The sequence below is a fragment of the Elgaria multicarinata genome, chromosome 6, assembly GCF_023053635.1.
Source record: "Elgaria multicarinata webbii isolate HBS135686 ecotype San Diego chromosome 6, rElgMul1.1.pri, whole genome shotgun sequence".
Taxonomy (NCBI): domain Eukaryota; kingdom Metazoa; phylum Chordata; class Lepidosauria; order Squamata; family Anguidae; genus Elgaria; species Elgaria multicarinata.
Genome location: NC_086176.1, coordinates 11,056,965 through 11,079,249, shown reverse-complemented (window position 1 = coordinate 11,079,249; position 22,285 = coordinate 11,056,965). Strand labels below are relative to the sequence as shown.

The following is a 22,285-nucleotide window of genomic DNA, read 5'->3' as shown; positions in this document are numbered from 1 at the left end:
AGTTAAGCACCATGAAGGCTACAGTCATATACCTATTTACCTGGGAGTAAGAACCATTGAACTGAATAGGACTTCCAAGTCTATGCTGTGCTGTAAGTTCGATTTAAATATCTGTTAACTCTCATTTTAATAAACGGGGCTTAAAGTTGTAACTTTGACTGCATCATGTTCCATGTTTACATCATCTTCTGTTGGAAGGTATTTCATATTCAGTCTTCACTGTAATGTCTTCACACCTATACCCAACGTTTTTCTTTAATATTGAAGCTTCTCTGATAATTATGTATTTTCCTACCTGAGGTTGTTCTAGAGAGCTCAACAATGACCAAAATGTGTATCGGTAAGAAAAACAGCATAACATATGCAATAATATGGCCTGACGCCTTTGTTACTAAAGAACTTGAGAAGTTGTCAACCTAAATGTTGTGCTAATTGTATACTTTCTAAACTCTAAGGAAAGTGGATTGCAACCCATTTCTTCACTTGGTACAGGCCATCTGAAGGAAGAGTATAGGAATGTATTCACTCTGGAATGGATCTTTGACACAAGCCAAGAGCATGAAATTGACTTTGCAATTACTCTGACTCTCCTAAGCCTTGAAGCATATGAGAGCATCCCCCACCTCTATGTAGATCTTGGAGCATACATCCATTGGCCATAGCCAATGTTGTCATCTGCTGCATCTTAATAAAATACAGATTAAAACTACACACATTCCTTAATAAAGTTTATTGACTTATAACTATGCTTAGGAAAATACACTCAAGGGTTAATATGCAATTTAGTTTAACACCTTACATTTTGGACAAAGGCTTGTACATAGTTTAGGTAAATAAAAAAAGAAAAAACCCAGGACATGTGATCTGTTCTGATTTTACATCTATTACAACTGTATAAAAGCTCTTCGTGCACTACAGTAAGATAGAAAGCATGAAAAAAAATTACCTTTGGTTTAAATTGAGAGAATAATACAAGTATTGCACTGTAAAAAGCTTCAAACACGGTGCAACCAAACATAACATGTTTCAGTGCCAGCTTACAAAAAGTTCTTTAGCTAGTGTGATTTTCTTTTTAGGGAAAGAAAAGGTATATATACACACATGTGTGAAACAATTCCTTAAGCTACCTGGATGTAATTAATGTTGTATCTCAGTGTGTTAGCTACAAAGACAAGATTCGATACATCTAACTGAACCTGCGTTTACAACTCATCAGCAAAACATACCATACTGAAATTAACAACGTTATGAGTGAACTGACCTGTCAGTTTGTTCTGTAAAATGGATTTAAAGTTCCAACTCTTAGGTCAATCAACCCCCAAATAGCAGCAATATTAAGATATGTTGCAAGTTCCTAGCTATCCATTCTTTAAGTGGCTTGTGGCACTGAGTTTTAGTGCTTGTTTCCACAAACACTAAAAGTTCTTGAGCCACACTGCCCAAATGGTACCAACAACATGAGTTACTGCAGTATGGAGTCAGATTGGGATCGCTGCTGAGATAAGTCTTTTAGTAAGGAAGAGGCTGGAAAGGTGTATTCAAAATTCCTGTGACCCCTGTGTTCAATTTAAGGAATATCTACTTTAGGCAGAAACACAGTACATTATCTACATTTTAACCCTAATTTTGCTTATCCATTAGCAATGTCTAACATTCAGACAGGAATGACAGTTCATCTTTTATTGGTAGATCTTAAAACCATCCAATTGATACATTTAGTTCCCTCTATTCTAAACAGACAACATGGTGATAATGTATTGGAATTTCGAATCAGTCACAATATCCAACATATCTTAGGACACAATGATCACATCACTAGAAGATCTGTTCTTTTAATACTTAAGTGTTTTGCACTCTCGTGGTCAAGAATACTGCCCAACACAGGCACTGTCTTCTACAGTCTTTCCCAGTGTGAAATCTTTAGTCCTGATCATTTGCTAGTAGCATATTCTGAGTAACATAACAGCCTTTTTATGTAATGTCATCTAATGTCACTATTGCCACCTGTTTATCTTTTCAACCAACTTAGTTTTATAAAAAGATTAATCAAAAATGCAGCTCAAGGCCACGAAGGCTCTTACAAAATGGAAGCAGTTCTTTAAAAACAGGAAGAGTTCCAAAAATATCTGTTTACACAGTACTGGAGTTTCAACCTCTGTCCAAACCTCTTATAAAATGACAACAATATTTTTACATCTGACAATAAAGTTGTGTCTAATACTATTCCACCTAATTGGTTAGGAAGACATTTCAGCAGTGTTTAATGGTTCAACATAAATATAGTTGCAACTTGATTCTCAGTTGACAATGATTGTCACAGCGAAGTTAAGTCTTGAACAAATAACTAATGTTATACAATTTATTCTGCCCTAAAGGGATTTTTCTCCCTCAGATCTTTGGCCTCCTATTACAAGTCTCCCACCCACCCACCCACCCACCCCTACACAGAAGTATCAGTTTCCTCTATTCAGTCAAGTTATGTTGAAATGGAACCACAAAAGATTCCAGCAGAAAGGGAGGGGTGCAAATACAACCGAAATGAATGCAAGCTCAGCCGTCTCCAAGGGGAAAAAATAAATATTATAGTTTGCTTTAATATGTTTGCAGTAAGACATAAAATTATATTGGTGGCCATTTGTGGGCACAATCTACCAGGATGTTCTCCTGCACAAGCTCCAAGAAATGAACAGGAACAGTGCAAGAACACAGAAATTGGGCTTGGGCTGGAAAACTCCTCAGCAGATTGTGCCCTTTGACGAAGCAAAGCTTCTATGTCTGCAGCTTTGCTGTGTTACAAGAAAACTTTTATATCCAGATACCTAGGGGAAAACAAAAATGATTTGAAAGGGGATGGGTGTGCAGTTAGATTTTGCTAATCTAACTGCAGGTGTGTCACTGCTGGTGTATTGCAAAATGTTCAAGCAAGTCTTAACTGTGTATAAACCAGTTTGAAAGTTACTTGTGACTGTTCTCCTGGTTTTCAATTTATAATTCAAATACCCATTCATTTCAATTTCTCTTTATGCCAACTATAAAAGGACATGGGTAATTAATTTAATTAAAACTTGATTGAATAAAGAACCGGAATTTCTACATCTGCCTTAATTTAAGGTTTGTTGCTTACCAGGATTTTTTCTGATGCGTGGAATTTTAGATGAGCAACAGGATTATTTCAATGCAAACTCAAGCAGACAAGGAGCAGAATCCACTTGGAAATTCTCTTGCACATGACCCACTGAAATAAATGCAAACTGTGGAGTGTGCGCCAATTTTTTTTTGTATAAAATCACAGGGGAATTAGAAAATGATATTGGTTTTGCACTAATTTGGCTATTCCATTTATAAAGCTATTTAGTGATGTTTTATAACTTAACAAGCATCACCCACCAATACATTCCCCTTGGAAACTTCTCTTATATAACTCCCCTTTAAAAGGTACAGGAGATCAAGACAAACAGTGTTTTTCTGCATCTCCTAATCATATTAATGGGGCGGGTGAAAGATTCCACCCCCACCCAATAACAGCATTTCCAAAGTAATAGCAAAATGCAGTAGAAGAGCAGAAATATTATCTGCATGAAAACACAGACTATATAAACATATTATGGGTTAGATCCAGAATCCAACCATATGTATGAAGATATGTATGAACAGCCTTCTTGGGCGGGGTGGGGAGAGAGTTCCCAACACTCATTAGCAGGCATAATCTACAGGGAAGTTCCCCTTGCACAAACCCTACTGAAAGGAGCAGGAGCTATGCATGAACATTACTCAGCTCTTTATGCAGCTCCCATTCAATTAAATGGGGTCTATGCAGGACAACGTCTCTGCAGACTGCGCACAGTATCATTTCTTCAACTAATAATTAAAGCTACTAAGGTGAGTCTACAACCTTTTTAAAAAGCACATACAACCAATACAGAACCAGACGTTGTAGCCAAAAGGAGTAGAGACCACTGGCCATGATAAGCAACAAACCTGAAAACATCAACATTAAGGGAAGGAAATCCATTAACAAAACCGAACATGCATATATAAAATGTACATATACAACACAAACACTAAACCGCTAAAGGCTTAAACTGCATAGGTAAAAATAAAAATCATGTGCAATATTTCTCTTCTCTTAAAGCACAAAAGGAAATAACCTTGTCTTAAAGTAGTATTTACCAAATAATGGATTCACTAATCAATAGATGGAAAGCACTTCAAGATTTTGGCTTGCTGATCATGATTGGGGGACCTGAAATGTATATGCAAATTAAAAATATGATCATGAGATTATATTACTGCTAGCCAGCCTCAACATTTTTCCCAAAGTGCTCTTTTTACAAAGCAAGCCACCGTATTTCTTGCCGTTCAGCTAATGAGCGCCTTAAGCATTCACCATACCAACAGGTTACGATAAAGAAGAACCAAAACAGATTCGTCTAGAAGCAATGGAGCAATATCATTCCCATTTCTAAGGTTCTGTTGATATAACACTTTGTTCCACAAGCACAGATGGCCTTGTGCACCTTCCAAGGAGATAACCATGGACGAGACAAGTCTCAAGATTTCACACCCAAGACTCATACCCTCCCCTTCACAGAGAAAGTTGGAAGTGAACCAGGCTGTGCTATGTTTATTGAACATGTTATCTCCCTGACCACCCAATCTGTCCCTAGAAAGGCCCCATTCACATGCTGACTAGTCTGAATATCAGAACCACATAGACCAAGTCAGTCAAATGGGTGTTTCCTCATTATTGGGAAAGAGTCACACAACTAACCCTGTCCATGTGATTCCAGTGTTCACACACATACTGCAACAACATGTAATCTACCACAGTAAGGTAGCCCCACACTGTGGTCCATGAGTACAAACAGGCCAAAGAAAGGGGCCCCAAGCTGGGTGATCAGGAAGATACTACATTCAAATAAACCCTGGTTAACATCTGACTTTCTCCAAGTAGTAAAGAGGAGGAGGCGCACAATGTGCCTGAGACTCATTCCAAGTTGAAAATGTCTCACTGGAATGTAATGAGTAGACAGGCCCAGGTTGTGGGATCAGCCAACTGGTAACATCTCTTGCTCAAGCCCTATAAGAAACTAATGACTCTGCAACAGCATGGCAGTGCTTTTGCACACATCCATTCATTTCTAAAGAGCTTGTGCAGAGAAGAGTGTCCTGAGGTTATCATTCCTAAACCTACTAACTTGCGTATAGTTCTGTCGTAAATTAACAGGAATACTCAAGTGATTCCAGGGCTCCGTCCAAGTTAACAAGCCATACACACCCTACTTGCCCTCTCTAATCAAAGAGATACAAATAATTAGTTCAATGTTTCATCAAAGGTCAGGGAAAACAATGACCAACAACTTAAAAGTATGAGCTTAAGCAAAGATTCTACAAGAACTGTACCTAAGCTGTAGAAGATCTTACGAAGGAAGAATAAGCTCTCATTAAACTGCAGTTTGGTTAATCTTGCCCCTTTGTTGCCTTTTCAAGATAGTACACATTTACCAAATGACGGTTCAGGTGCTTACTGTACTCGCCTTCTTTTTTAAATGAACGATCACAGAATATACACACATAGTTCTCCTTCGTGGCCTTGGCTTCTGCCACTTCTTGGGGTGGTTTCTGACTCGTTTTCTCCGGTGCCGTCCGAGCACCATTTAACCCAGAATCATCACTGCCTTCTGAGATGTTGTCACTTATATCACTGCCATCATGACTGTGGATACCCTCATCCTCTTCCATTTCCTGATGTTCATTCACTACCGGGCCACTCGGCGATGCTGAGACCAGGTTTGCTTTAGTGCTTTGCTCTAGTTTTTCTGGCAACTCTGACGATGGCGCTCCTGCTGGGTCTTCAGCCTGCAGTTTGTTTGTACAACCATCATCTTCTGGTATTGGACTATGAGTTTCTGTCTCACATGTTTGCATTGGCTGAACCTCTTGCACAAAGTCTGGATTCACCCCTTCCATCTCACAAGTTTGTGATGTCGGAGTATCTTGGGCCAAATCTGATGGCGTGCCTTTTAGCACATCTATGTCTTTTTCCAAGGTGGTATTAGAGTCCTCCGAGCTGGCCCCAGGCACAATTTCCAGTTCTATTTCAACTTCATTCTGAGAAACAGCTTTTACAGTCTCCTCTTCTGCCATGGGCATTTCTTGGTCTCTCATCTCTAACTCCACGTTTTGGGCCACACGCTGTGCAGGCAGCGGCTCTTGATCCTGTCTGCTGTCCCCAGGGACACACTGACTCCCTCTATCATCTGACGAAACCACAGGTTGCAGCTCGTTGCAAGAACCAGAGGTCTTCCTTTCTCCCTCTCGCATAGTAGGAGGTTCTTTAGGAACAGACTCCTCACTTGTGATCTTCTCACAATCAAGTTTTTTGTTATCAGTCTTACTCTTCAGAAGTTTCTTTTTTTTGTTTTTCTTAAGGCCCAAATTTTGCTTTTTGGTGACCTCCAATTTGCTTTCACCCTTCTGGGAGTTCTGACATTTGCTGGGGGACTTTTTCTCAGTTTTCTTTTTCTTTTTCGCTATAACATCAGTGTCTGCCGCAGAATCTTTTGTCAAAGGAATAGCAGTGGCCTCTGCTTTTCTTTTTGCCTTCTTTGCTTTACCAGTTTTCTCAGTTTTCACATCTACTTCTTTGCTGTCAGCCACTGTTTTGCGACTTCGAGTTGTCACCTGGCCTGCACCAACACTAACAGTTGGTTTCTTTTCTTTTGACGGGTTCTCTTTTTTCTCTTCTTTTACCGCTCTCTCACTTTTCTTTTCAGTCAACTCTTTCTTCATTTGATCTTGCTCCACTTTGTTAATCTCACCACTGACGTTTTCAGAAGCGTTTACTTCACTCTTTTTAGTCCGTAGTCTTACTTTGGAGACATCCATTGTGATGTCACAACAGTCAGGATGCCTGGATTTGATGTGATACTGCAAGTTACATTTCTTGGATGCCGCATATTCACAGACTGGGCAAAGGAACTGTCGTGGACTAACATGAAGCTCAACATGCTTCTTGAAGTTGCTCCGGTCAGCTGTTTTGTAGTCACAGTGGGGGCAGGCCAGCGGCTTGGGCCCATCATGAACCTGCCTTGCGTGCCGAGTCACTTCATGCTGGTTCGATGCCACGTAGCTGCACTGTTCACATTTAAACGGCTTCTCACCTGGGGGAAGGAAGGGGGAAATTACCACGGGTTGATTACATTACGAAAACTATAGCTACATATATATATATATATACACAGTTCATGCTTTTCTATTTCTTGAATTTAAAAATTAATTGATTTTACACTGAGCACATTCACAAAAGACACCAACAAAATACAAAAAAGAAGAAACAAATACAAACATGCAAGCAATAACTAACCACGCATTCAGTCTATGATAAATACATACCAGGAGAGATCACTCTACAGTAATATTAGCAATTGGAATCCAAACCAAACTGGTCCATTGAAGGCAGTGTAGAAAAATGGAAATTACAGATGAATCGTTGTCGTATACAAATATTACACCGCACCCCCATACCCCTTAGACAATCATATTCTCACGAAGGGTAAAATATTTCTGCAGTGCTACCCTTCACCTTCCTCCACCCCCACCCCCCGCCAACATAATACATAATTCCAGAAGGAAAATATGAACTACTGATGTGATCAATGGCTGTTCATAACATTAAACATGAGTGTAAAATACCCATAAAAACAGAAGTCAATCACATTAATATTTAATGCAGTAATTCAGCTTCAAATCAGGGGGGACCGACTTGTGGTCCTTCAGATGTATGGACTACAACTCCCATCAGCCCTAGCCAGCATTACAAATGATAAGGGATGATGAGAATTGGAGGCAAAAACATCTGGAGGGCCACAAGTTGATTCCTGCTGGTGTTTTGAAGCTCTTACAAAATTATCTAGTTAAGCAAACTAAATAAGCAGTGCCTGGAGAAGAATTTTGCAATTAAAACTAATTTTTTTTCTGATAAGTAGTCCGGCAAGCAGATTCCTTAGAGACATATTTTGCTGAGTTTTGACTTTCCGTTTTTGTCAAAAATAAAGGATGCCGTCAATAAAGTGGCCATTTGCACATAACACCACCCTATCAGTTTAACAAAAACAGTGGGCTGTCGTGCACAACCAGGCACGCTACTTGCAGCACACTTTAGCGCATGATTGGTTCCTTCGTCAGTTGGACATTTGACATGCCAACCTGGACCACTGGGTTGTTTAGGAGCAACCCAACAATAAACCATAGGTTAACTGCGGAGACCCAAAACAGCATGCAGACAAGTTATTTCCACATGCCCCAATTTTCTGTCCAAGTTTCTCTTTTCAGAAGTTGCCTCCTCTCTCTCTGTTCTAAACTGCTCTTTCAGCAGTCGTTCAAAAAATAGTTTGGGGATTAGGTAAGAGACAGCTTAAAGAAAATTCAAAGGAAAATATTGCTCATATACCACTAACAGCATCCTTTCAGATTGCTCTTGTGCCTAATCCCTAAACTGCTGCCTGAAGCAGGCTCCACTCAGGGCAAGAGCCCACAAACCGCTGAGGCTCATGGGCATTCTGTGAATTTGACAGCTTGGGTCAGAGAAGATATGGGCAAGAGAACGCAGCATGCAACAATTAAGCAGTGGTATACAGCCAGCCACAGACTGAGCATAATCTAGGAATCTGGCAACTGAGGAGTATCTAGACCCATTCCCGTCTGGGTTCAGGCCTGATTTGGGGACTGAATCGACCTTGGTTGCCCTGTTGCACAGCCGTTATCGAGAGAAGGAGTGCAACCTTGCTTCTTTTACTCACTCTCTCTAAAGGTTTTGATATTATCAACCATGGTACCCTCTTAGAAAAGCTCCATGGAATGGAAATCGAGGGCACTGTACTTTGGAGGTTCTGTTCAGTTTCAGTGAGTGGTGGTCTAACTGTTACATAACTGCAACATGTCTTTTTAGACATATTAAAATAGTGTGAAATAAATTGATTTGGGTCAGCACTGGACCTTCGGGGTGGGTGGTTAAAAATGCAAGCGCTGTTGAAACTTAGGCCTTAGCTAGACCTAAGGTTTATCCCGGGATTATCCCGGGGTCATCCCTGTTCATGTAAGTGCCACACAGGATATCCCGGGAGCAGGCAGGGACAACCCTAGGATAAACCTTAGGTCTAGCTAAGGCCTTAGTTTACCTTTCTAGCAATACTAGTTGATAGGTGTCCAACACTAAATGTATTTAACACATAACAGGGATTAGCAACACAACCTGCCAAGGCCTCTTTTTTTTTCCTGGCCCATGTAGACCTGCACTGCTGCCATTGAGCAACTTTGGTGGTTTCTAGTGGAAACCCTTTGGAGGCCATATGTGGCCTGCAGACTTTATACCGTACACTGGCATATAAGGCATGCAACATATATCGCCACTACCTTGACTTATAGAGCTCTCTTGAATTGTCGTTTTACCAACCTGAGTGAGTACGCATGTGCCTGGTTAAATGAGTCTTCTGCGAACTTGAATAAGGACACATGGAACACTGATAAGGACGTTCTCCTACGGAAACAGAGAAAGCATTACATTAAACGCAAAATATGGTAAGTTAAAAATCTTGAAGCTGCTCAGAAGATCACATTGCCTGTCATACTCCAAATAAATAACTGAGCAGGACCATTTGATGAAAAGCATGGCTGAAAAATATTGTTTCATGTTAGAACAGGACTAAATTTTTTTCTTTAAATGTCTTATTCTCCCAGTCCAATATATCTGGCAAATAAATTATCCTAAAAATAACTGGCTTCTTTCTCCTAAAGACTAACTCTCCTCCTCTATATTGATGGCTGTTGCCAGACATATATTATTAAATGAAGCCAAATAATCAATGGGAGTTAAGCTAGTCATGACTAACACATCTCATTGATTTCAATGGATCTAATCTAAGCGTGACTAAGTCTGGATCCAACCTAGATATTCTTCCATTATTATTTTTTTCTCCTCCAGTAGAGTGACTGATATGGTTTGCACTGGTCTGAACCAGTGCCTGGGCACGGTAATGGACTGGATGGGGGCTAACAAACTGAGACTCAATCCAGACAAAACGGAGGTACTGTTAGCGGGTGGTTCATCTGTCCGGCGAGGTGATGTTTGCCCTGTCCTGGACGGGGTTGCACTCTCCCTAAAGGATCGGGTCTGTAGTTTGGGGGTGCTCTTGGATCCAGAACTGTCACTTGAGGCACAGGTGAACTCAGTGGCTTAGGTTGATATACCAACTACGCCCTTATCTGGACAGAGATAGCCTAGCTACAATTATCCATGCTCTGATAACCTCTCGTTTGGATTACTGCAATGCGTTATATGTGGGGCTGCCTTTGAAAACGGTCCGGAAGCTTCAGCTGGTACAAAACAGGGCAGCCCGTTTACTAACAGGGACTGGCTGGCGAGATCACATTACGCCAGTCCTTTTACAACTTCATTGGCTGCCAGTCCACGTCCAGGCCCAATTCAAAGTGCTGGTATTGACATTTAAAGCTCTAAACGGTTTGGGGCCAGGTTATTTGAAGGAATGCCTCCTCCCATATGTACCTGCCCGGACCTTAAGATCATCCACAGGGGTCCTTCTCCGTGAGCCCCTGCCAAAGGAAGTGAGGCAGGTGGCTACTAGGAGGAGGGCTTTCTCTGCTGCGGCACCCCAGTTGTAGATTGAGGTCCCCAGAGAGGTCCGCCTGGCGCCTACACTGTACTCTTTTCGTCGCCAACTGAAGACCTTTTTATTCTCTCAGTATTTTAACACTTAATTTGAACTTAAATTTAAATTTTACTGTTCTAACTCTGTATTTTAATCTTATATCAATTTTGCTGCGTGGTTTTATCCTGGTTGTGCTTTTTATACTATATTTTGTATTTGTGTTTTTAACCTGTTGGTTGTTTTATTATGGTTTTAATTTTTGTGAACCGCCCAGAGAGCTTCGGCTATTGGGCGGTATAAAAATGTAATAAATAAATAAATATAATGAATAACCCATGGTTAACAAACCATGAGTTGTTTGGGTGTGTGTGGAAGAAAGCACGCTGGCTCCTAACCACTTGCTCATTTTCGGTGTGCTAAACAACCCAGGGACACCTCATTAAATGTGAACCTGGCATTCTGGGTTATTGAATGAGAACCGCAGAGATATAACTCTAGAAAAAAAAACATGGGTTATTTCAATTGTGCAAACTGGGGCACTGTCTTACAGTCTGAAAAGAAAAAGAAAATTTCAGGTTATTCACCACAGGAAACATAACAATCAACACTTTTATAGTAATAATAATTTGCATTTAGAAAGTGCTTAAGTGTTTAAAGTGATTCATACCCATTATGTTAGTAAACTTTACAACAAGCCAAGTCAGAATTATTATCAGTATATTGCCAGTGAGGGGCCAGGGTACAGTTGCTGAGAAATCGTGGCATGCCTAAAGCTGCTTACTGAAATTATAACTGATGCAAAATTTAAATCAGGGAAGTCCCGGCTCATATTCTTATCAGGCATCCACAAAATCCAATCATCAGGAGCAAATACCTCTGGTTATCTGACAAGGTCACCCACCAGTCTCCCACAGGCTCTAATTTGTGGCGCAGGCTAGAGAAGGTAAGAAATAGTAGTATTCTCTCACAGTATTCCCAACATTTTCCAAACTGCAGCCCAAATAACAGAAAACTCCAATTCTCCATCAAGCCCCCTACCAAGATCCGAAGACTTGAAGGGGGTGGTGAGTTCTCTCAGCACTGTACTGAAGTTTGGGGACATTAGAAAAACAGGAAACTACCATTTTTACCTGGCTAACCCAAAATTTCTGGTTGCCAGCCCACCCCGCAAGCCCTTGTCTCCAGGCAAGCTTCCCAACACTGACCTTTCTCAAAAGAAAAGCCCAGCAACCAGCTGTCGACCAGGGACCAACAAAGCAGGACATGGTGCAACAGCACCCTCCCACCTATGTTCCCCAGCAACTGGTGTATATAGAGGCTTACTGCCTCTGATACTAGAGATAGCATTTTTTTCTTTCTGAAAAAAAAATGTTTGGGAAAAGAAAAGCTGGGAGGAAAACTACATGCTCAGCATGTTCGCCAGAACCTGGCACCATACTCATCGTGGCGAGCAGAATTGTTGAAGTCTGGTAAAAAATATCAGAAGTCTCTTCCATTGTTCTTGATTTTTCCAAATTCCAGTACAAATCAGAGAAATCTCTGCCTCTCCCACAAGTCCTCTGGGGCCAGGTTATCTGAAGGAACGCCTCCTCCCATATGTACCCGCCTGGACCTTAAGATCATCTACAGGGGCTCTTCTCCGTGAGCCCCTGCCAAAGAAAGTGAGGCAGGTGGCTACTAGGAGGAGGGCTTTCTCCGCTGTGGCACCCCGGTTGTGGAACGAGCTCCCCAGAGAAGTCTGCCTGGCGCCTACACTGTACTCCTTTCGTCGCCAGCTGAAGACCTTTTTATTCTCTCAGTATTTTAACACTTAATTTTAACTTAAATTTAAATTTTACTGTTCTAACTCTGTATTTCAATTTTATATCAATTTCTGCTGCGTGGTTTTATCCTGGTGGTGCTTTTTATACTGTATTTTGTATTTGTGCTTTTAACCTGTTGGTTGTTTTATTGTGGTTTTATTTTTTGTGAAGCATCCAGAGAGCTTAGGCTATCGGGCTGTATAAAAATGTAATTAATAAATAAATAAATAAAATAAATACCAGAGTACTTAGGCGTAGGGGGCAGTTGGTGGAAAGAAAAAACAAAGCTCACTAATAAGACAGTATTATTAATGTGGACCCCTGTTTTAGCCACAATGCTGGCCATACCCCATTTGCCCCAAAGCATAAAGTCAACTGGGGTTTTCCAGAGTAAACAGGTTTTAAATTTCAAGGTCCATCATAAAAGAGAAATGAAAAGTGAAACCAAGAAAAGTTTTGTAGCAACTGAGGTAAAGCAAATAGGCTGCACCTCATTCATAACTAAGGACACAATCCAGAGGACTTTATAAATGTCATTTACTTCAATGAGAGAGGGCTTGGAACTAATATGGTTTTCTGGGTGATGCCCTAACTAGTTTAATTTACCACGCTCTGCAGAAATTAAAGTATTCATCATACTTTAATATTTAAATTAGATTTTATGACTGCTTAAAGCCGCATGCACTAAAAGCTATGTGAAAAAGCACACTTTTTAAAAAATAAAATAAAGGAGGCTTTCCACTGCAGGAGCCACCAACTGGGACGAAAACTGGAGCAAAACAGTTTTTTAAAAGTTGTATTTTCTACTCAATTTAGAAACGTTCAACAATTTGAAATGCCAGCAAGTTAAAACAAACTGTGAACATTTACTTCATAATTGGTTCATGGATCAGAGTGCAGCACCATGTCCTGTACTTTTGTCCTCCACCCTACTACTCCTAATGCTAATCCAGACAAGTATGCTTTGTAATGTTAAAAAAAAAACAAAATCCAAAAGAGTTCCCATCATCCTTACTTTAAAACTCCTTTTGCTGGTATATACGGTAGTTTTAAAACAGGACCAAATAACAAGTGACATTAATCACGTGATTTGCCCTTTTGCACAGGATATTTCTTTCTGAAATAGCAAGTGCAGGACTCCGGATTCCAAATCAGCACTTTTACCAGGGGATCGTGAAGCTTCAGCCATGCCTCCCGCGATGGTTGCAGTCTGGACTGGAAGCCCCATGCGTGCAATTTGCAAAAAAAAAATATTGAGTTTAAAAGTTCCCATTCACTTCAATGGGAGTTCCCCCCCCTTGCAAATTGCAAGTGAGAGACCATTGATCTGGACTGCAATGGGAGGACTAAAGACTTCCCACGTTGCTCACAGGCAAAGGGCTAACGCACACCCCAGCCCCCCCTGCTACGGTTTGTTTAATACTGAGGGTAATATACAGGCATTGTGACTACTAGCCACCCATAGACTTATCCTCCAAGATTTGGGCCAGTTCCGACGATGACTGCAGCCCACTGTGGCTTATTTAAGCCATGATTGGCTGAGGTGCATGCTAGGGACATTTTGGATACTCAGTCCACAGCAGGGTGTGTGACATGATTTGTCATATCATCGAAACCTGGGCAGCAAGATTTGTTTGAGGATTAAACATCCACGACAAACCGTGGCAGCCCCCTCTGGGGATTGAATATTCAAAATGGCCACCAGCATACACAGCAACCCACCATGGCTTAAATAAGCCATGATGGGCTGCAGTGATCATGCGAACCCAGCTTTGGCGAATTCCCTTTTAAAAGCATCCCAGTTTGCCGCCGTCAATACATCTTGTGGTATCAAATTCCATAATTTAACTATGTGCTATGTGAAGAATTTCCTTTTGTCAGTCCTGAATCTCCAACCATTCTGCTTTGTTGGATGACTCCAGATTCTAGTATTATGAGAAAAGGGGAAAACCTTTAAATGATCCCAGCTACCTTTGTTCCAATTAACTCAGGTAGGGTGACCATATGAAAAGAAGGATAGGGCTCCTGTACCTTTAACAGTTGTGTAGGAAAGGGAATTTCAGCAGGTGTCATTTGTATGCATGTAGCACCTGGTGAAATTCCCTCTTCGTCACAACAGTTAAAGCTGCTGGAGCCCTGCCCTCTTTTGTATCTGGTCACTCTAGTATAGTTCCTGCAGCTTTAGCTGTTGTGATGATGAGGGAATTTCACCAGGTCCTACATGCATACAAATGACACCTGCTGAAATTCCCTTTTCTACACAACTGTTTAGGATACAGGAGCCCTGCCCTCCTTTTCATATGGTCACCCTAACTCAGGGCTAAACTGCAAATATGTGGCTTACTCTTTCTTATCTACTTGCAAGGAATTGTGTGGGTTGTGATCTGGATTGAGATTACTGCCCACAGGTAAGAAAGGTTTAAGCCTTGAGGTGGCTTGTTTTCCTAAATTCACCTCCCCCTCCCACCGCCCCAGGACTAAAACAAAAAGCTATCACGGGCATCAATTGAAGCTTCTTTTCTTTCTGTAGCTCCTACAGTGTGTGTGTGTGTGGGGGGGGGGGGGTAGGAAAACAAGAAGCTGAGATAAAAAGGCTCATACCTCCCCTGTTGTACACAGTACAGGCCTACATTCTTACTTACAAGGAGAGGGTATGCTGCCCAATACATACTTAGTGTATTGTGCAGTTTACCCATCAGAAAAATGATTTGACTGCATTCCAAGACAGGAATTAAATTCAAGTACCAAATCTATTTCTGGTGGTTTCTGGCAATTCTGTTATTTTCCTTTTCTGCATTTGTTTAGAAAAATATTTTTTCTCCCAAATGTTTTGTGAGGGATTTACACAAACAACAAGTAAAAGGCTGAGTAGAGAAAAAACAAATTACCTGACTGTGCAAAATATGTTTTAAAATAAAAAACATTATTGTTCCTTTACTAGTGTTAATTTTCAGAATATAAATATATATTTGATTGGAATAAATCACTCAGCCTTCTTTAAAATTGAGTTTACCTAAAACATAACAGAATACAGTTGTACTGTGAATGAACACTAAGGCAGAAAATAAAGCAGAGTCTGTACAAGGTGTTTATAATAACACAATTAATACAATTCACACAGAATAAGCAAGATAGACAACAGAAGCTTTTTTTTAAATTAGATTCCAAAGGAAAACTGATTAACTGCATTTTTACCCTTTGAAAACTTCTAAAAATCTCAGGTCTAAGTTATATCCGGAGGGAGAGGTGGGTAACAAATAAATATATTTATTGTTATTATTATATTGATGTCAACATGATAGGAAAAGAGGTGTTTCTTTTATAAACTTCAGTTAAAATGAGAGGCAGTTTCACTTTGCTTATAAACTCCATTTAATTATGGAGGAAACCCTTTAAGAACATGAACTGCTTTGATGGATCAGCACCAAAGCTCAACAAGTCCAGCATTCAGTTTCCAACACTGGTCAGATGGATACCCCTGGAAGTTCACAATCAAGAGCATTATGGCAATAGGCATTCCCTGTTATCTGTTCCAAACATCTGGTACAGAGAGTGTCTCTGAACAGAAAGAATCCAATTTGCTGTCACAGCTAATAGCTGTTGACAAACCTATCCTTCTCAAACTATTGTAAACCCCATGTTGCCATATGCACTAGAAGTCCTGTTCCTTTCCTGCTTTTTTGGCCCTTAGTCCCCTCACCACAAAAGGGCTCATGAGTAATACAAATGTGGCTCTTACATAGTGAATGCCCCCCCCAAAAAAATTTCCCTTTTCCCTCCCCACTGCACGGCTTCACCCATGGCCCACCTTCACACCACACTGATTGGCTGAGCCAATCATCCATCATCCCACCCACCAGATGCATGGCAAGGAAGAAATTTATTGCTATTAAACCTCGAACTTTACACTTCTTCAAACTTGCAACATTTTACTCGAGTCTACACTGCTTAAGCTTCAGTTTAAAACAGAAATGAGCAAAATCGGTCTGGCAGACTACTGTACTCTTATATAGATTGGTCTGATACTCTTTTTTAAAAAGCACACCTAATTTAGAGACCATTACCACATCTATGAAAACTAACTCAAAATGTGAGTTAATATATCTACTTTAGGTCCGTCTTCTGATCCGGAGTAATTTTAATAAAGTTAAACATTGTTCCATAATAAAGTGATTCAGATTGAGGCTTAAGGCTTTCATTCAAATCAATGAGTGCAAAACATATGTGAACACTTTCATTTCTCCTAAGTAAAGACAAACCATAGCATGAAGCCATGAAGAAATCAAGTCAGGTAGTTCAACATTGTGCACCCAAATATTCAAAGTGTACCAAAATAAAAATATATCTTCCACACTTTATTCATGGTGAACTGCTGTACAAATCAGTAAAACAAACACAGCACTCTAATATTGCCAAGAAAACTGAAGTGTTTTTTTTTTTAAATCATTGCTTCAATTAAAAAAAGTTTATTTCAAGAATGAGTTTCTGCCAAGTAGGTGAACTTGCTAATACAATAAGAGTAGTCAAGCTTATCAGCATGGAGTAAACCTTGCAAACATAATCTATTTATTTTATCCATTAGATATAGCATACAATCAACACAAAATGCTGGCTACACAACCAGTTATTTAAAATCAGGAAATGTTAAATCTCTATAGGACAATTTCAAATATGATGGTGCAGAAGCACAAATATAATCAAATCCAGTATTTACAAGGCCATTGCCAGTATATTACACCCAGACTTAAGAAAAGGAAACACAACACTCACCTGTATGAGTTCGAATATGCTGCACATAGTTGTTCTTCCGGTCTGAAAAGTAGGAGCACTGGGAACATGTATACACTTTCCGCGGGAAATGATTTCTGAGATGCTTTTTCCAATGATATTCACTGACCGTTGTATATGTGCAGATTGTACATTTGTAGACCTTCTCATTTTCTCCTGCTTTGTTGTGGTGTTTTAAGTGAGCCAGATAGTGATCATATCGGTTAGTGTTGTAGCCACAGCGATCACATCTTATGGGACCTTTGGAGAAATCAACCTCATCTGTAGTGTTCGTGTCAATTTCTTTCACCTGGCCGTGTTTCTCAGAATTTTCTTCTACTATGAATCTCTTGGCACTGTGTACACGAATGTGATGGACGAACTCCTGCTCAGACTCTGCCTCATATTGACAAGGCTTACAACGAAATGGCTTGTTCTTCAAACCCTTACATTTGTCATCTGCGCTCTCTGGAACAACTGACAGTTCCAATGGGTAGCCCTTGTCTGGGCTGACATGAGGAATAGAAACATGAGGAATAGAAGACCCTGTCAGTCCTGCCGTCTCCACGTTACGAACCTCAGGAGCTCCAAGGGCTCCCAGATCCATATCTCCCAGGCCTTCGCGGTCAGTCTCCATGCTGGGTGCATCATCTGCTCCTTCTCCATCACTGTCTGAAAAGTTGGTGTTGCCTACAGTTGTCAGTTCGGCCATTTGTCTCTCTTCACCAACCATGTAATCACAGCAGTTGCCATTAACTTCTCCTGTCAGGGCCACATTTGCCAACATAATAAGCTGAGGAGCTGCCAGCTCAGCTTTGGAAAGTTCAGGAAAGTCATACATGTCATTTGACAATGGCATGCCAAGGTTAGCATTACCAGGAAACAGGTTGCTGCCTCCAGTCTGACCCAGCACTTGCATTGCCATTATGACGATTCTGTTAAAGAAAAAGAAAAGTTTTTAAAAGTTGCACTTCTATGAAAAAGCTGACGCCACTTCAGATAATAGAGACAGTTTAATCAAGTCAAACTTTTTAACTGAATAATGTAGTCATCTCCATTGGATTCCCAACATTTCCTCCACGTGGTTAACTAATATCAAGTACCCTTGGAAAAGAAGAAGGAGCAAGGGAGGAATAGGCAAAGGGAATTTATGTTTTTTATACTGTATTTTGTAATTGTGCTTTTAACCTGTTGGTTGTTTTATTATGGTTTTAATTTTTGTGAACCGCCCAGAGAGCTTTGCTATTGGGCGGTATAAAAATGAAATCAATAAAAATAAATAAATAAATAAATAATGGTGAATATGCTCCTGTTGCTCTAGTTGGACTGTCTACTCTGTTTTCCCCCATTTCATTTTGCTTGCGTGGTGTGTGTGTTTTTAGATTGTAAGCCTGCAGACAGGGGCTGTCTTTTTTACTGATTGATTGTAGAGCTTTTTTTGGCAGAGAAGTGGGATAAAAATACTTTAAATAAATAATAAAACCAGAACAGAATTGAATATTCAGAGCTTCCCAGCCCTGCCGTAGTTGGGAGACCTATCCAAGTACACTTAAGCGCAAGCCCTGTAGTATATTCATAACTTTATTTTAAAAGCTTTCTTTTTAAGTTTTGCAGCTGCTTCACTACCACTTAGTTTCTGGACTAAAATCCAAGGAGAACTGTTTAATCTTTTGAACTTTATATTTATGTAAATTCATTATATATATTTATTATAAATCACATATATTACATTATTCATTACTATGTTATTCATTATAAATAATTATTTATAATTTACATGGAATTTAATTTCATCGTTTCATAAAAAATATCTGTCATTTTGGGACGAGGTTATAGTAAGTACCAAAGAATCTTCTTTTACAATTCTGTCAAATTAACGTTTTAAATATTTAATCAGTATTGGATCATTTAACTGACCAACACAAACTTTTAACATGTGTCTAGAAGAGAATGGTTTAAATTATCTGAAAGTCTTGAAGCGAAAAACCAATACAAGGGATATTTTAATTGTATAATTTTATGATCACTCTTTGGTAACAGTTGAACAATGTTTTAATTTTGACTTTTCCAGGGTATCACAAAGCAAAATATACATAAAGGACCACATGTCTAATAATTCAGCAAAAAGTCTGGCCACTCATTTTATCTTTGTACACTAAGCAGCAGTAATTAGTTCCCACTGCTCCTTCATGTACGAAGGCCCAAATTTCAGCACCAAACATCAAGAAAAAGAGTAACCAATCAATGATGTCCAAGACTAAGAATACTTCTACCTATGAGCTACCCAGTATACCTAATTTCTCAGCACCAACATCTAAGCCAGTCACTGGTCACAGCTTGTTATAATGCACATGCTCCAGCACAGAGAAGTCTCTACCAGACAAGTTTCTACCAGGCAAGGAGTTAAGTGGGCCTCTTAGTACAATTCACTGAAGGAACTAGGGAGCAGGAGGGATTGGAATTAACAGAAAACCTAAGGTCACAGCTGAGTAGAGGTCACAGAGCAGGGCTGAGTGTGTAGGTATGCATGTACATACAAATTAACAAGGGATGTCACAGAGAGACTATCAGCTGCTGGTGTGAGTGAGGTGTCTGTGCACATCTGCCTGTATATATCATTAATAGAAATAAGTTTCCAATTCCCAGAAAGCAAAAGCAAACTGCCTCCAAATAACTATGCCTCCTGAGTTTTAGCATCAAAAATATTGATATGGATTAAAATTCCCATTTCATGGGCATACACTTATTTTTGGAAAAGACATACTTTTACTACTAACTACTCACACTGCACATATGAAAGGATGATTAAAGTGCACTAAAGGCTTAGCCTGTGTTGAGTAATCTTGATCCTACATTATTGGAAGGGGAAATTAGTGGACTGGAGTCCTATGATGTTCCATATATTTAAGAATATAAGAACTGTTTCAAAGTATCAGAACAAAGGGTCCACCATTATGTGTCCAACAGTGGTCAGACAGAAGCCTATGGGAAGCTCTAGCCCTCTTGATGTTTGAACAGCTACTGAATAAGATCTGCTTGTAGCATGCTGTTCACAAACATTTTAGAAGGCTGCATTGGGCCTTACTTCCTGTTTTACTGCTTAAAACTTCAGTGTCAGCTACAAAACAATTTTCAGGGGGCAGATGTCCATATGAATTACTCTCATTCTAAAGTAATTACTTATACTGCACAGGTAAAATACAGGGCACTGAAGCTCCCTAAGTTAAGTTTAAAAGGAAACAGACATACTCCATTAATTCAAAGTAACTACTTCCAGACTAAATACACTCCTACTATGCATGGATTCATAAACAAATGGGTGGTTATCCATGGTGTGCATTATTATGTGATCATAGATTTGTTTTCAAAACGTCCAAAAAAAAAAAAAACCCACACAGACTTTCTCTCCTCAGGTACTGAAGTCTCAAAACATATGCACATTTGTTCCTCAAGAACATAACTGTGTTGGGCTTGAAATTAGCCAACCAAGAGCAGGAGTCGGGGAGATTTTACTTAAATATGCAGGTCTCGTTTTGGCCTAAACAAAAACAAGCTTAATAATGTACATACATAACTCTGAACTCATTATCAAGTCGGGAAACAAGGCAAACAGACTCAGTTTTAAAGTTTGGGAATTTTCAAACGCTGAATGAAGTCTTTTTTTATCAAGTCAACGGGCTCTCGGGGCGCTTGGAGGCTTGCAGTCTGATCCTAGACGCATGTTTACTAGGAAATCCAATCCCGCGGAGTTTTTACTCCCAAGTAAGTATGCAAAGGAATTGCAAGCTTAAGGCCATAGATATCCGCCGAAAACTTCGCAATTAAAAAGCCCACGATTAAATTAATGTGTACCATCAGCTCAACCACCATCGGCTGCTCCTGCTGCTGCATTCCAGAAATAGGCATTCGGCCATTTTCTCAAATACCAAGTAGGAGCACAAAGCAGCTCTTTGCAAAACTCTTGCCTGCAGCGCACACACACACACACACACACGTCGGTTCTTCTGCTGCTCAAGGTCCTCGTTTCGTCACCCCCCCCCCCGGTTGGTATCCACTTTTTCTTCCTTTGCCCCCCCCCTCCTCCTCCCCATAGTTGTACCTTCCCAACAACTTTCCCTTATCGGGCTCCCCAAAAGTCAGCGAGGGCGAAGATTTACCCAACTTTCTCCCACCCGCAGAGCCACCGTCGCCGCCCCCCACCCTCAGGCGGTAGCGAAGGCGGGGTGGGACGTTTCCTTTCTCTCCTGAGACAGCCTCCACACCCCACCCCCAGCCAAGAAAACGATGGGGGAGGGGCGAGAGAGAGAGAGAGAGAGGTTGTTGCCTGGCTGCTTCTGCAATCTCCCTCCCCCCTCCAACCCCCATCCCCAACACGTACGCTTCTCCCCACGCCTAGTTCGGATCTTCTTCAACCGTTCGAAACTCACACGAGGCCTGGGGCGGGGTGGGGGGAGGCAGGGCCCACCGACTAGGGGCCAGGAAAGCAACGCATCTGTGCTCGGGGGGTGGGGGGTGGGAGAGTGGCCTGTTTCCCCCCTTCCCAGGGGTGGGAGAAAGCCGAGGCCCGCTCATACCTCCGACCCACTTGCAGGGTGTCGGGAGGAGGCTCGCTCAGCCCCATCCATCCGCTCAGCGCACCCCCCCCACCCGCAGAGCCCCCAAGGTCACCCCCTCCTCCCCAACGTCGAACTCACTTGTGATGGGGCCCACAAGCTGGGAGGAGGCGGCGGCGAGGAATCGCTGTCCAGCTCCAGCCAGGGCGGCTGCTTGTGCTGCTGCTGCGGCCTCCTCTGCCGCTCTCAGCTCGGGAGGCGGCGGCGGCGGCTTCTCCCTACCAAACTTCCTTTCTTCCTGTTTGCTACAGAGAGCTAACGGCCCGTGGCGGGTGGCGCCTCTCCCGGGCAAAAGGGGGCTCCTTCCTCGTGGGGGGGGGGGGCTCCGCCAGGGACTTCCTTCCTGAGAGGCCCCGTCGCCCGCCAGCCAGCTCGCCAGCCAGCCAGCCAGCCCTCCCCGCCGGCCGTGCTCCCCCCCCCCTCCCAGCACCAGCTC

The 22,285-nt window shown here is 41.2% G+C and overlaps 1 protein-coding gene across 1 annotated transcript; it reads right to left on the bottom strand.

Moving 5' to 3' along the window:
* Nucleotides 1–711: 711 nt before the first annotated feature.
* REST (RE1 silencing transcription factor) lies at nucleotides 712–22,045 on the bottom strand. Its single transcript, XM_063129024.1, has 4 exons — nucleotides 21,931–22,045; nucleotides 17,240–18,171; nucleotides 9,455–9,538; nucleotides 712–7,163 (listed from the first exon to the last, which is right to left on the bottom strand). The coding sequence occupies exons 2-4, from the start codon at nucleotides 18,159–18,161 to the stop codon at nucleotides 5,461–5,463; spliced, it is 2,709 nt and encodes a 902-aa protein (XP_062985094.1). The 5' UTR covers nucleotides 18,162–18,171; nucleotides 21,931–22,045; the 3' UTR covers nucleotides 712–5,460.
* Nucleotides 22,046–22,285: the final 240 nt, after the last annotated feature.